The sequence below is a fragment of the Musca autumnalis genome, unplaced genomic scaffold (genome assembly GCF_047663935.1).
Source record: "Musca autumnalis isolate F117 unplaced genomic scaffold, ASM4766393v1 scaffold_1, whole genome shotgun sequence".
Classification (NCBI taxonomy): Eukaryota; Metazoa; Arthropoda; class Insecta; order Diptera; family Muscidae; genus Musca; species Musca autumnalis.
The window spans coordinates 153,533,194-153,549,206 of NW_027411644.1; the positions used below are offsets into that span (position 1 = coordinate 153,533,194).

Genomic DNA, 16,013 nt, shown 5'->3' on the forward strand with positions numbered 1-16,013 from the left:
AAATCTGTTTTTTAAAGCGGTATTTAAGTGAGATTGGGTTAGATTTATTGTATATCTTATGTAGTCAGTCTCTTTGATATAACTATCTGCGAAAAAATCGATTTAAAAACTAACCAAACCTAATTTTGCAACATGAAGACGATTTTTGACAATTTTTCAAATTTCATTGACGGACCACTGGTGGACTTGCCAAATATGTGGTTGACCATAGGCTTTAGTCGTTCGCACAATAACACTATCTTATAAGCAATAGGGAGCAAACTTATGCCCCTATTATAAGAGCACACAGTCTTATCCCCTTTCTTGTGGACGGGTACCAATCGTCGGGTAAGCGTTCTTCAGGCCAGATGGTAGTAATTAGCTAATGCATACACCTTATCAGCGTGTTGCCTCCGGTTTAGAACAGCTCGGCTGGTATGCCATCGGCTCATGCTGCCTTATTATTCTTTAGCCGGTTTATTGCGTTCTTTACACAGGATTCTCAGATTCCAGTCATCGGGTACGCATTCTTTCTGTCAGATGTTGCTAAATAGCTGACTCATATTTGATCAGTTCTTATCACAGGGGCAATCAAGACCATTTTCTGGGAAAATAAAATACGAATTTAAACGAAATCGAAATATTTTAAATCGGACGAATTCGTTATATGGGTGTTGTACCAAAACATGGACTTATATAACCCATTTTCGATTCCCATATATTTGATTACTTTAGGGCGGAGTCAGTGGATACTATAGCGACACATCCATATCAATTTCTTTATTCTAGTTTGAAATTAATGGTCCCCTTTGAGGAAAGTACTCTATTTAGTCCTTAAAGAAATTACATTACCGGGAGCTTTCGTAAATGGTACGAACTCACATTCTACACCTACTTACTCACCTAGTTATGTCGAAAACCTCTGTAATTTATAAATAACAACCGGTATCCTGTTATTACGGATTTTACTGTCAAATCAGTCACAAACTTGACTAACGATTTCCCTTTAATCTCTGCGCTAAGATCAATAAATACAATTTACTACTAAACACAAACGATAACAAGATTTTGTTATCGTTCAAATGCTTCTTCCTCTTATGATTTTTCGCACATTATAATGGAAATGGTATGACCTAATGGTTTAAAATGGTATAATGACAATTCGTTCCCTCTATCCGCCCTTCAAGCGTCATCATCATTGCCTCTGCAAAGGCATTTTCATTCTTGGCCATGAGTGTCGTCGGGCCATTTGTTGTGAATGTCATGCTTTATGTTTGAAATTCGCCTTGAGCCAGCTCCATGTACAAGAAAAGGAAGGGTGTCATTTAGCATTTAAAGAATCCTGTTCAACACGAAAACTGTCAACGGTTGAAAGGAACAAATGTCTGTTTTGTTCACATTAAACGAAACGTCATTCAGAAGATGAGCATACCAAATTGTTGGTTCATACAATATTGGACTATATAAGGAAGGAATAAAGAGCAACGGATATGTAGATTTGTAAATGAAACCATCTTCATCTTCCTCTCTTTTCATTTTTCACATTCTTTGAAATGGAGAGTACACGACGTACATTAGAATGACACGAATGCCATTGCAAGTGTTTGTTACATATTCTATAGCAAAAATAACGTTTGCTTTTACTCGTAAACTATTACATCGAACCTAATCAGTGGCTACAAGATTTTATACCAAGGAACGGTCTTGGCCAACTTTAACCGATGTAAGAAGTTACCATAAATCGAGGAATATCTTAAAAAAATTTTGCAAGATAGTTTTCTAACTACATCACGGTTGCAACGGCGCATGAAATCAAGTTCAACAGCAAATGCAGCTTACAGCGTTGTGATGGTTACAACGTACTGAGGAAGAATCGCACCAGAAGTGGAGGATTAGCTTTCCTGTTCAATAGAGACCAGAGTTGAACAATCCAGTTCCTGGAGCTGATCGATCTTTCTAGTTCAGGCATGACCAAAAAGAGAACGGAGAAAATGTGAATGTATTCAAAATATTGGCAAGTTATAACAGTGTGTTAGTAAGTTTGTATTCACGCAAGCTATAAAACAATAACAAATCAAAATATTTGTTCTCTTTTGTACACTCTTTCTGTGCATTCGGGTCGTGTGCGTGCAAATTGCCGAAAATCATCGGCACCGCCGTGCCAAATGTGACCATGCATGCTCTAGTTCCTTTCCACAAAAGGAACTAGTTTCTTAATATACTTCCGAGACCGAAATAGTTCAACAAATCTTTCGTTTCATCGTTTTTTGTTTCCTTCGTTCCGAATTGTTCCCAGACTGAAATGTTTTCATGATTTAGTGCATTAATTGACATAAAAATAAATAAATTGTAGCGAATAAACAACAACGACAAAAGATCGACGAAGCCGTTAAATTGAAGGAACGAGAAGAACGAAATGAACTATATGAACTAAAGGAACTACATAAATGAAAGAGCTAGATATAGTTCCAATAGTTCTTTATCCTGAACAGTTCCTTGGAAATAGTTCGTTCCGGAACTACACAACTCTAATAGAGAACGATTTTGTTTGAGCCTGGCCGATAAATAGCTGTAAAACAGGTTAAGCGAGAACAGGCGAAGCGAGGAGTGCTACGTCGCATTAGACCTCTTCCTGCCAAGGAGGAACCACAACAATATACAATTCATGATGTTGCAAATGCATTCTGGAACCCTAAATCATCCAAAGGCTTGGACACTGATAGAATCTTCATTGAAATGCAGATGCAGCTGGATGTGCCGGTAGCCGAGTATATCACTAAATTTCTCAACCTGTCGCCAGCCAACCACATCGTTCCAGAAATCCGGAAAATGGGTGGCCCCGCTATTGAAACCAGGCAAGAATGCCAGCAATAGTTAATCATACAGACCGATTTTGTCACCCGTAGCCGTAGACCTTTTGAGGCTTTTGTCCTCCCCATCATAAGAAATAGTTATGAGTTTCCGATCATCAGCATGGGTTCTGTAGGCAGCACAGCACGACAACAGCACTAGACGTCATCTCCACACATATAATTCAAGGAATAGGAATAGAGTGAAACAGGGAGTTTCCCAACGTGGAGTGATATCTCCTGTATTCCACCCTCTCCAAGCATTCAGAATTCCGACCACCAACTAACCCAAGATGGTAGCGGTCACATTCGAATGCATTTTCACGTCGTCCACGCATGCCTCAGCTATTTGCGACAAGCTGAGATGTAGGAACAAGGTGCTCATGTCCCCAGTCGGCAGAACTTAGGGTGCAGATAAAGAAACCTTTAATGACCACATATTACGTGATAGGTAGGTCTATGGTAAGCTATGCGGCACCAGTGTGGTCAGCGAATATAATTGCAACGCGATGGAGAAATATTCAAACCTGTAAGAATTTATTAAAGTACAGCAACACAATGGCATGCTTTCGTTGCAGTACTTGTTCGGGTGTTACCGTGAGAGTCATCCTAATCACCATCCGTTGGACAGGACCCCCCACCCAGGCATGACAGGTGGGATCATCATGATATAGGAAGAGAGGTCCAACTTTACAAGAGGGAATCCCTAGATAAACAAGCCTACAAAGAAAGTTTAAATTGCATTCCCACAGATGCAGGCAGCTGATGCCATAAACAGCTATAGTGTGAGTGCGGCCCTCGGAGAACATCCCTCATCTATCGCAGTTGAGGGGCGTCAGAGTAGTTTTGAAAAAACTACGCTGGTGTAGATGGAAACGTATGTGGATGGTGCAGCCATCTAAATTCCGATAGGGACACCGTAGAAAACATCTGCCCCCAGCATGCAGCACAGGACCCCACGACACACTGCACCACTTCAACTGCCCTGTAATATTAAAATGTTTGGCTCAAGTGCAAAATTTCTCCCGTCTCCTTTTACGGAGGTATATTGTCCTGAGATAATGTCCCAAAATCTTTAAATAACCCTGCCGGAACCAAATCAAGTGACTGATAAGGACGAAATCTCACGAATTAAGTATCCGATTTGCACATCGTTAAATTTCTTCCAAGCGTATATCTTGTTTTAAGAAGGTCTATATTAAAAAACATCTTCAGGTACCTCCCTCACAAAAGTTCACCATATATACTTAAGTGCAGTTTAAGGAGGGAATCCTTTGGGAATTTTTTCCGAAGATCGTTCTTGTGGTCCGGTGGTTTACGGCAATATAATGGTTTTCGTTGACAAATCCACGTAATAATAATCCAAAAGCTCTAAAAAATCCACGGCAACCAACTAACTATCGACAGGAAGGATTGACATTAGTCCAACTTTAGCACATCGTAATATTTCTTTCACACCTAAATCATGTTCAAATATGGACTATAATGGCCCACCTTTCGGGTACCTCACAACACAAAATTTCAAAATTTTTCGCAAATGTGCAGTTTACGGACGTCTAGGAACGTCTTAAAATTTTTACAGCAGGTAGTCCTCGCTGCACGTATTACGAAAGTATATTTAACTAAAATGTCTCTTAAATTGAGTCCTGGATTTATTTTAATGTTTGTACATCGTAAATGTCCTTGCAAACTTATATCAGGCTCGAAGAGGTGCTATATCGGACCACTTCTTTTTGTAGTTAAAATATGTAGGCTTTGGAACTGTTTGTGACATGTTTGCGGATAAATGTTAAATGTTATTTCAGATAGATTTCGCAGAACTCATTACAACAGTAATGTTTTGGAAAAACAACCCATACTACTAGGTTTGCTTCGTTTTTACTTATGTAATCACTAATTCCGTGGATTTGTCCTCTTAGCTTAGCAAAACATAAAACGGGTGGACAGACACAAGGCGAAGTATCCCCAATAGAATGCCAATATTAAATATTGCAGTTCTGATTGATTATTTAAGGGAGAGCTTTCAAACTTAATCAGAACTCATCGTTATAGTTTGCACCGAATACAGGTAGATAATAATAATTAGATCGAGAAATTGTAAAATGTACCCTTCTTATCAGACCTCTTATGCTACAACGAGATATGGATAATATGCCAGATCCCATAATTTATACAAACATTCATTTGTACATATTTATTATTAAAACATAATTTTATTTTTTAATTTGTAATTTTTTGCAGTTAATTTCGATCACTTCCAAATCTTGCGTGCCATTGGAAAAGGAAGCTTTGGTAAGGTATGTAAATAATCATTTTACTGTAAATATTGTTTTATGGGAAATAACATCGTGCGATAAAAAAGTATTACGCCAGATGCTGAATATCAGACCAAATGCAAAAAAATTGTTTATGGAAAAGTTTGTGTCCGCATAAATTTATACACGAAATTTAATTTGAAATGTAATAACAAAATGGAAGAAAATATGGCATTATTAATTTGATAATAAAACTTCTTCGCAATAATTTTTAAGCAGAAAAACACGAAAAAGAAAATATGAATATTGCAAATATGCCAAACGTAACCATGACAACTTTTATGTCAAAATGAAAAAGGGAAATACATTTAGCTTAACTGTACAAAAATTAAGCCCATCCGACAACGGTATGAGGGTGATAGAATACCGGCTATACAACAAAAAAACCTTTTCAGCTAAAAATTTTTATTCCTAAGGTTTCAAGAATTTTTTTGTGTCTTCTTGGACGTACGAATATGGATTGAACGAATGTACCGACGTAGTCCATTTCGGAAGTGGATTTTATTTTGGGAGACATTACCTTCGATAAATATCGCGCCCTCCAGTCATTTCAGTTAGTCACCGTATAAATTAGATCTTTTCTACCATTACGTAAAGAAGCATGGACTTGCTCACGAAAAATAATATAACATCCCTGTAAACGGGACTACAAAGACTGCCTTCGATAAAAGAAAAATAATGGTATTGTTAGAGTTGGCCGATAAGTTTGGACAAAATATTTTTGACTGTTTAAAAGATATCGCACGTATCATTTTAGCAAACAATTTTTGAACTTTTGTGGGCGAGGTACCGGAAGGAGTGGACCGATAAGAACCATTTTCGAACTTTACCTAAAACTCACAGAAATATTGCGATACCCAAATTTGAACCAACGCAGTATCCTATTCGAATGTTGTTCTGCGCACCAGTCACTGCACATTGTGGCCGTATGGGGTTTTTGCAGCTTTCGTGCTATTTTATCAGGAAGTATTGACTTGCCCCTTAAAAAACTTGAACCGCGGTAAAAGGTACCCCGAGAACAACCTGATGCGAAAAACCAAAAGCATTCAAGAGCAGGTCTTAAACTTTTCCGAAATTGTGTGTCGGTGATACCCGCGGGAATGGACCGATAAAGTCCATATACGAACTTGATCTATGTCTGGTAGGAATATTACGACATGCAAACTATGGACCAAATGGGTTAGTCCCTTCGAAAGTTATCGTGCGCATAATTTTTGCGAAAATTTTTAAACTTATTGAACTTGAACTAATTTTTGACAAAATATTACGAGAGCCAAATTTGGTTGATCTCTTCGAGAGTTATCGTGCGCACCAGCCAGCGAAACAGACAGACAGGCAGACAGATGGACAAGGCTAAATCTACTCCAAATTGTCTGAAACAGTTTTCGTCCGGAAGCTTGGTGTCTAAACCAGTGTTGCCGAATTTGACGATTTATCGTCATTTTGATGATTTTTTGGCCCAAAATTGGAATATGACGATTTTATGCCCTGAAATGACGATTTTTCTTGTTAGCTAAAATTGCATGAAATAAAACAAGATAGCTATATTTTAACCAAAATTTAACGAACGAATTAAAAAAAAAACAAAGTTTGAAACTCGATTTTATGAGTTTTTTAATGTTCTTAGCAATTTCCAGCCAGATTGCCTATATTTAGGTACATATCTGGAATACAGGTAGTTTGAGCTTTTTGCCTCACATTCGATGATGGATGAATAACGTCTATCTCGTTGTGAAAAATGTAGGAGTCCAGCTTTCTGCGCTCTTTAAGAGATCAATTAGTAAGTCATGACCGAAAGACATGGACGGTCACACAGTGATTCAGGCGATATTTGAGCAAAGCTGTCATTTAAAACTGATAGTTTATTTACCTTGCTGCATTGTTGCAAACTCGATAGCCATAGGAGAAACTCTTATCTGGCGAAATCTTTTTATGGCGGTATTTTAGTGAGATTAAGTTAGCTTTACTGCTGTGGATTGAATATCTTATGTAGTCAGTCACATTGTCATAACATAAGCGAAAAATTCACATTAAGCGGTAACCAAATATAGTTTTGGACTATATTGAAATTTTATTGAGGATTGAGGATTTGATGATTTCCGACGATGTCGGCAACGCTGGTCTAAACCCATTACCCATTTGATCGTATAATAGTGTATATGGTGAAAATCAAAAAAGTTGTACAATCGATGAATCCGAGTTTCACCCTTTACGAATTCGGGAATGACTGAATTTCTTTAAAACGAAGAGTTTTAGGAGGGGTCTCGTAATATCGACCATTAAATATAATTTACGTTGAAGCTGTGTTGATATCAATGTAGAAAAATGGGCTGAAGCCAATTTTTTTTTATTTTCCCTTCCGATTTCTATAAGGTTAAGCTTTATATTCATAGACCTAGCCCAAAGAAAGAATCAAAAAATACTCCATGGGCAACTAGTGTATGATTCTTGGATTTATCCACTGCATCCACCTAAAATTTAAGCTGACATTTTGAAGCCTGAATTTCGGAGTTTTTTGTTTTTTTTTTAATATGTTGTACGCGCATCAAGATAATATTCAAAACTGATTATAGGATTACTGAACTCGTGATTTTACGTCATGGGTATCTTATGAATGTGCTCTAAAATCAAAAATTTGATGCTAAAATCAAAAATTTATGTTAACCGGAAAGCTATAAATCTGTTCGGTAAATCCAAACTATAACAAAAGAAGACATATAATAATGGGGGTAAAACCTTTGTGTTATTTAAATACCCATGTTTATACCCATTTTCTCTGTGCGTCGTCAGATTTCCGATGTACCTTTGCCTCGTTTCATTTTGATTTGCAGTTTTTTGGAAATTATTAACGACTCGAATCCAATTCTAGGGGTATGTCTTGGATAGCTTCCGTATGGTATTTCCAATGACCTGAATTAGTAGATGTCTTAGATGCGAATAGCTTTGAAGTATTTATCTCAGCGTTTTCCTGTTCTTTCTCTTCAAACTTAAACGATCATTTACAGAACATGTTCTAAATGTATTCAAAATTGTACCCTTCATGGCGTAATTGATCAATTATATTTTCAACAACTCATTTTACCGGTGAGTATTTTTCCGTATTTGAATAAAATGGCATAAATAAGTAACTTCGAAAATTCAGGGACCCAAAACAAAAATAAATACCGTGATTCGGGTTTTCGGATTTCGGGATCGCCATCCCTAATAAAAGTGTGGTGGACCTTTACCGACAAATTTCAGCGAGAAATGTTTGTAGCCTCAACGAAGACTTAATACAAAATTTCAACTAATTCGGTTGTTGTTGTAGCAACGCAAATATCCTCTTTCGTGTACTATTTCAGTTATCTAGTTCTGGTTCCTCTGTATCCAGACTCAAGAATTCTGCAACCTGGACTGGTTGCGTTCATAAAGATTCAGCGTGTCGTGCCATCAATTCGGGTCCAATTTGAATTGGGACGGCTGCATCGTCCGGATATGAACTGGGATAAAACCACTTGTGTTTGTCTTGCCAGTTGGCGTTCTTCTGCTGCGATGGATGGGGGATGGTATCCGAGTACGGCATTCACACGGTACCTTTGTACTGCCTGCGCAACCGCTATAATATGAATGCTATTCATGCCTTCCTGATAGCCTCGTTGATCTGGAGGTTCCCGCTCATACCTTTGGACCTCTCTCTCCAGATCATAAAGATCTCTCCCGACGTCCCTAGGTAGGGGAAGCCTATCCACTAAATCAGGGACAGGGACGCTCGCAGCGGTAACAAACAAACAGGTACTGCATCTACAACATCTTGTTGTGTTGTTGTACCGTTAAAAACTTGGTCTCCTCATGAAAATGTTTCACTGGCGTAATGGGAAGGCGTCCAGTTGCAGTTCTGTGGACTGCATTCTGATAGGTTTGGAATATTTTTCCATTGCGTTGCACCTATATTTGCGCACCACACTGGTGCCACATAGCTACCAGTTCGTTGTCCTCAAATATTGCGGAGAGCTTGACAGTGTCAAATGCTTTTGACAAGTCAAGCGCCACCGTCACTGTTCTACCATACGGCATGCTCTGGTTGAGTCTTCGACTGATATGTGTGGAAATGGCGTGTAATTCTGTTGTTGTGCTGTGCTGCATACGGAACCCATCTGATGATCTGCAACTGTAGCTATTTCTAACTCTGGGGAGGATTAAAGCCTCAAGGGTCTTTGCTACGGGCGACAAAAGCGAATTTGGTCTGTATGATTCACGTTGGCAAGGATGTCCATCCTTGGTTTAAGTGGCGGGATCACCATGCCCATTTTCTTCCCACACTTCGAGAACGATGTAGGTCGCTAGCGACAGGTTGAGAACTTTAGTGAGATACCAGACTCCCGGAGTTTCCATTAGGGTCCAACGCTTTGGATGATTTAGCGTTCCTGATGACATTTATTTTGTACATTTTGGTGGTTCATCTCTAACATCGAGTGTCAGCTCCCAGATTCTGGGGTCACTAGGGTTACCACAATGCTCATTTTCTACTCCCGTCGCCTCGACCAGCAGGTATATGGCGAGCGGCTTGACAGATCTCTAAAGCGGAGAGTGCCACAACTCATGATGTGAATTAAAGACTGGTACCGTGATATTCTTCCGAGTCATGAAATCCACTATTTCCTTGATCTTACCTGATAAAATGGCTAGTGTTAAGTGATGCTTGTGCGACTGCTGTTGGAGACTGAGGGGGAGTCGTGTATGTAACATGGTTCCTGTCGTAGTTCCTCACTGGACTTGTGTTCAAAACAACCCCTGCGATGCATCCAATCCCGACATCTATTGCATCACACCGATGGTTGAGTGTGTTGGATGCAGATGTGATAAATTGAGAATTTGATTGCTTGAGTGGAGTATTCCCCCATTGGCTCAACTTCATTTATTACCCTCTATTACAGAGAGTAATGTTTTTCAAAACGAACTAACAGTGTTGCAAAATTATACTGATCGCTACCAATTTCATAATTTCATCCCGGGGAAGGGAATTATAAATTGACTTCTCAGTTTTTGAAATGATGCCTTTTTAGCGAAAACCCGAACTCTTTAAGTGTCCAGTATTCCCATATGAATGAGAATCACACTCACTTTTCGGCTTTTCCAAAGAAACACAAAAATCAAAATATTCTGCAACATGTCAGCACGTATCAACTAAGAATTCATCGAATTCTGTGAGTTGAAAAGAACATCACCACAGTTGCCTGTGAGGTTGTTATTGGAATTTTGTTTTTAACAAATTTCCGTTTGCGCGTGCCTCCGCTGATTTTTGTTTGTTTTGTTTATTGTTGAAGATTCAATCTCATTTGATTGCTTGAGTGGAGTATTCCCCCATTGGCTCAACTTCATTTATTACCCCTATTACAGAGAGTAATGTTTTTCAAAACGAACTGACAGAGTTCGGGTTTTCGCTAAAAAGGCATCATTTCAAAAACTGAGAAGTCAATTGATAATTCCCTTCGCCGGGATGAAATTATGATATTGGTAGCGATCAGTAAAATTTTGCAACACTGTCAGTTCGTTTTGAAAAACATTACACTCTGTAATAGAGGGTAATAAATGAAGTTGAGCCAATGGGGGAATACTCCACTCAAGCAATCAAATGAGATTGAATATTCAACAATAAACAAACAAAACAGCAGCTGGCCGGAACATGGGTGTTATGTGATTCCGGGTCAATTCGGTATTGAAGAACCCGAACAACAACATGTGGTGCTAGATGCTGCGTTTGTTGTTGTTGGGGAAACTGCGTGTTTTTTTTTGGTGGTTTCTCAATCCCCGCAGGGATCAAAGAGCTCGGAGCAGGCATTCTGCATATACTACCGCTCCCATGGTGGAAAAATATACGAACATAAGCACATACTTGTTGAGTTGACGGCCCTGGTCGAAGATTCCTCCCGATCAATCCGATGTATAGACCAAAAACGACTGGAAAGTAGTCTTCTCTATATCCTCGACTAGCTTGACATGGTCGACGGTATCGAAGGCCTTCAATAGGTCAAGTGCCACCATGGTCGCACGGCCGTTCTGGTTCAGTCCTCGACTGATATGTGTGAATATGACTTGTAATGATGTTGTAGAGCTGCGCATTTTCCGTTGGGCAACTGGGAAACTGCTTCTCACCATGGGGAGAAGAAGTGCCTCTAGAATCTTTGCTACTGGCGAGAGGGGGAAATCGGCCTGTACTATTCACCTCTGGTGTCATCCTTGCCGGGCTCCAGTAGCGGGACCATCCTGTTATGTTTCCAGGCTTCTGGTATAATATGGATGGCTAACGATATGTTGAGGATACACAACTCCGGGTTGATCCAGTCACTTAAACATAACCATCGATATTCGGTGTGGACCCAACGCTTTGGATGATTTCGCGTTTCGGATGGCATCTGGGAAGGCTATTTTTATACGGCGTAGTTAAAATAACACGCTCACCTCTTTGAGTCCGATACTGTAACTCCGTTGAAAGTAACATCCGTTCCATCATCCTTCTTTCCTGGATTCGAGAGTAATTTAACCGTTGACCATACTTTACAAAATCCTGTACCAATGTTGCATTGCTTCTGGTGGTCTAGACACTTTTTCGGCTTATGTTCGCCTGCTAGCATGTTCACTTCAAGAGTAAGTTCTCCAACACATGGGTCTTCGGGGTTCGTACGACGAAGCTTATCACGATCATTGGCTAGTCCCGTCGCCTCTGCTGGGAAATTTGGTCTGATTTCGGGTATTCTACATACGTGCTCGAGCGGCTGTTGTAGTGATGATGTCCCAACAATTCCACGGCGGCCGGTCCTATGTACCGGGTTGACTCGGAGGAATCATCGACCAGCCGCCGGCACCTCAACAATTATGTGTTTGTGTTCATCATATTGGTAAATTGTCTCGATGTGTTGCAAACTTTTGAGCAAATAGTAAATTATAAAAAAAAAATAGTAATTAAAAAATATAGTGGTGTAGCGTATAAAAAGTGGGTAACATATCTTCCGTATATCCTCTGTCTGAAAAGTTATTATTAAATGGAAATTTAAATATATTTTTTTCATTTAAAATTTTAGTGACGCAATTCATGCACTGATTACAAAATTTACTATTTAAATAGAAATAGCAAAAACTGAAACCCTTCTAAATTTAAGACTGTAAAGTTTTCAATTTTGTGCTTTAAACATTAAAACAACAAACAATGTGAAATGTAAGCTTTTGTTATTCTTACATCATCGAAAGTAGTTCACCCACATTCATTAGATGTTACACAGAAATTTGCATCGTTATTATTCGGTTTTCGACAGAGCTACATTTGTATGTACACCTATAACGCCCACCGATAGACTGCAATCTTTCGTCACAGGCCATAAGTTCATTCAACTAAGGATTTCTATTACTTTGAGATTCTCATTGCGACACATTAATAATTTATTCTTGTTGCCCCATAAAGTTTCTAGCCATGGCAACAGGACAGACAAACTCCTTAATTTATGCTTAGCTACCTACAATACCAAAGAGAAAGAAAGAATGGAAGAAAATACAATTGCCTCCAAGTTTGAATTGTTGACTGTCTGGCGGCTGCTTGTCCCCCATTCACATGCAAAGCTTACAGCGGTAAGCATCGAACTGATTTTATTCAATCATTTGAATTACAACGAATTATGAATTCGTTATAATAATTTGCAATTTGTTTAATAATTTGGCGTATCTTTGAGGGTCCTTAAAGTCGTGGCAAACGGTCGTTGTAACTACTACATACATACATACATAAATACATTTGTAGATCGTTATTATATTTTAGCAAAATTTCCATTTAGCAACCTCTTTGATTGTGTCCGTAAAAGGATGGTGATGTTTGTTCAAATCAGTTGTTAGCTTTTATATAAGGACCCTTTTTGTTTCTGTTCTTCTTTTCAAATGAAATACATTTTAATTGGGAAAAATTGCATAATTAATTTCTTTTTTTTATAAATCAAAAGTGACATACATACATATCTTGTTAGTTTAGTTTTCATATAACCATATAATTGGTAAAATGGAAAATATTCTTGAAAAAGCCAACATCGAAATATAGGAACACAATGTTCCTCTTTTGCTCTTACGCCACACGACCATTGTTAAATACAGGGTTTCGGAGCCGAGGTATTTTTGGCTCGACTCCGACTCCAGGTCAGCTTTTTCACGACTCCGACTCCGAGTTGACTCCGAGGATAAATTCCTATACTACTAAAAATGAATATAATGTGGAGAAATGTTTAAGCTTTTCTTATATTTGGGCCCATATAGGCTAATCTCTTTGTTTTCCTAACATATTCTTTAGAATATTCATTAAATATGAATAACATAAATATGAAGTAACATTCATATTTATATTATTTCGACTGAATCTTATATTGGAAAATTTCAACAAAATACATACAACCTAGAAAGTTGTTGTCAGTTTTACCTCTGGAAGGAAATTTTCCCCGTGTTTAAATCTTTACGCTTTCAAAATATGTGAAAATGAAGGGCAATACAAATCAAAAAACTGCATGCCGTCAAAATTATAAGCAGTTCATGACCAGGATTTAAAATGGAGGTAAGCCAAAATTTTACAGTGCTTCTAGAGCCTTAATGATAACCCCCAGTTGAAAAGACATTCTTCGTGAAACTTACGAAACTACGAAACGTTTTTTGGTAGAAAGAGTATAACTTAATATGCTTTCTGAATTTTTTTGTTGAAAAATATGTATATGCGAAGTTTTTTGACAAGTCGCCGTCTACGAAAACCTGTTTTTATAAAAAACTCTAGCTCGAAAACTAATAAACCGTTTGTCATATATTTTGTGGGCTTATCAAGGACATACAAATCTAGTCCCATGTCGATCCATTTTGTAACAAGTTTCAGATTTTACTGAAATGGTGGACAGAAAAAGTCAGAATTTAAATTTTTGGTTTAAAAAACTGACGTTTTTGATCTTAAAGCGGTCAAAAAAACTTTAAAAAATAAACTCGATCGACGAGTTTCTAGATTTTGATGTCCTTACTAGATGTTTATGGAATCATCTTATAATAAAAATGTTATCTAATCTTATGTAAAAGCTCTTCAAAATATGATACAGGAATATCAGGTTGTAAAAAATCATAGTCATAATAACCATCCGTATTTCATACATAGTTATTACATAAACATACGGATTTTTTGATAAAGGACAATGAAAACGTGACAATGTCGATTTTTTTTTTTGGAATCTACATAAAATTCTCGGAGGAACATTTCTGTAGAATTTTTTCATGTAGAAAATTCCGTCTTGTTTTTCTTTTTCAGTTGAAGAACAAAACGGACATGTAAGGAACTGAGCTATAAGGTCAAAATATCCTACAAAAATATTCCTCATTAGATTTAAATGAAAACATGTCATCTCAAAATGATGAAAAAATATCGCTAAACAAAGCTATAAAGCCTTTTTTCAGGCGTTATTGGTGGCCAATCAAAAATCATTAAGTCATAACTCAGAAATATCAGGTCCTTTAATAGAAGACAAGGATGATTTCTCACAAAAGACAAGATGAAAAAGCCAGTAAACCTTTGTGAGAAGGCCAGTACGTCTTCTGACAGAAGATTTGTGGGACTTATATAGAAGACGTAAAATGTTCAATAATAACTCGATTGTTATAGAACTTTAATTTTGCTTGGAAACAATTAAAGGATCAATTGGACCAAAAACATTTTCCACATGAATTTTATAATCAAAATAGAGTTGAAAAAGTCTAGACTTCAAAGGATAGTAAATATCCTGTGAATCGTCCTCTAACTACCGTTCGCTTATATGTTTTCTATTTCCATAATGTAGAAAAAATTGCCCGGAGTCGAGTTATTTTTTTTCGACTCAGACTCCGACTCCAGCAAAATTGCTCGACTCTGACTCGTAGACTCCGACTTCGAAACCCTGGTTAAATCATTTAACAGCAAACATCAGGGCACTGCAGCCGAAATTGGGCCTTATAGCATCATCGAAACAAAGGAAAAGAAAAACCCCTCCAAGATTGGAAAGGGGCTATCTTTGGCCCAGCAGTCGGGAAATACAGTGTCCACAGTCGTCTGACAATTGAATGAGGCTGATAGACTTCGCAGCAGCAAAAAAACATCGTAGTTAGCAGGACTAGATTTAAGCATCTCAAAAAAAAAAAAACAAAAAATGAAATTGATCACCTTGTTATTTATGGAATACATTCATCGAGCGTGTTTGGATGTATGATCGTTCCGAGGAGCAAACATCGACTCGGATCACCACCTTCTTGTATCAAAGGTACGACCCGATTAAACGTAACAAATACTGTACGAACAGACACAACACAGAAGTTGGGCGTCGGTAAGCTGCAATCACAACAGCATATTCCCCTAAAAGACCTTCACCAAAGAACTCATGGTATGATCAGGATTGCCGTGCTACTAACAAAGAGATGAATGCGGAACATTAAGATACAATCAGTTGCAACGTAGCGCACAAGAGTTATTGGTAGAAAAGGAGTGGGGAGAAACGCGTTTTCCACGTAAAATAGAGTGAAATCGAAAAGCGGGAATATTAAAAAAAAATTAGATGTACAGGAGTCAGAATGAGGTCCAAAATTTCTACCAAAGAGTGAAATATGAAACTGATGGCTTTGGTATAGGCACATCCTCCTATAGAGACGAGCAACGGTAATCTGGTAACATATACAGTGTGCTCAGGATATGGGAATAGCATCTATCTTTCCAAACTGTTGATATCTAACGAAGACGACGAAGGTACCACAGATCCAATCCCAGAAGATGCTATTAAGTATAAATCGCCCGGCCAAGGCGAAGATAGTAATAAGCCTAATAAGGTGTATGCATCAGCTAGTTACTACCATATTACCAAAA

The 16,013-nt window shown here is 38.1% G+C and overlaps 1 protein-coding gene across 2 annotated transcripts in view; it reads left to right on the top strand.

Moving 5' to 3' along the window:
* The window catches only part of LOC141388590 (serine/threonine-protein kinase 32A), a 182,958-nt gene that overhangs the window by 65,133 nt on the left and 101,812 nt on the right, over positions 1-16,013 (top strand). For both annotated transcript variants that reach the window (XM_073958535.1, XM_073958536.1), the window contains one exon: positions 5,070-5,125. In XM_073958535.1, coding sequence (XP_073814636.1) covers positions 5,070-5,125 — 56 coding nt within the window. The remainder of the gene's footprint in view (positions 1-5,069; positions 5,126-16,013) is intronic.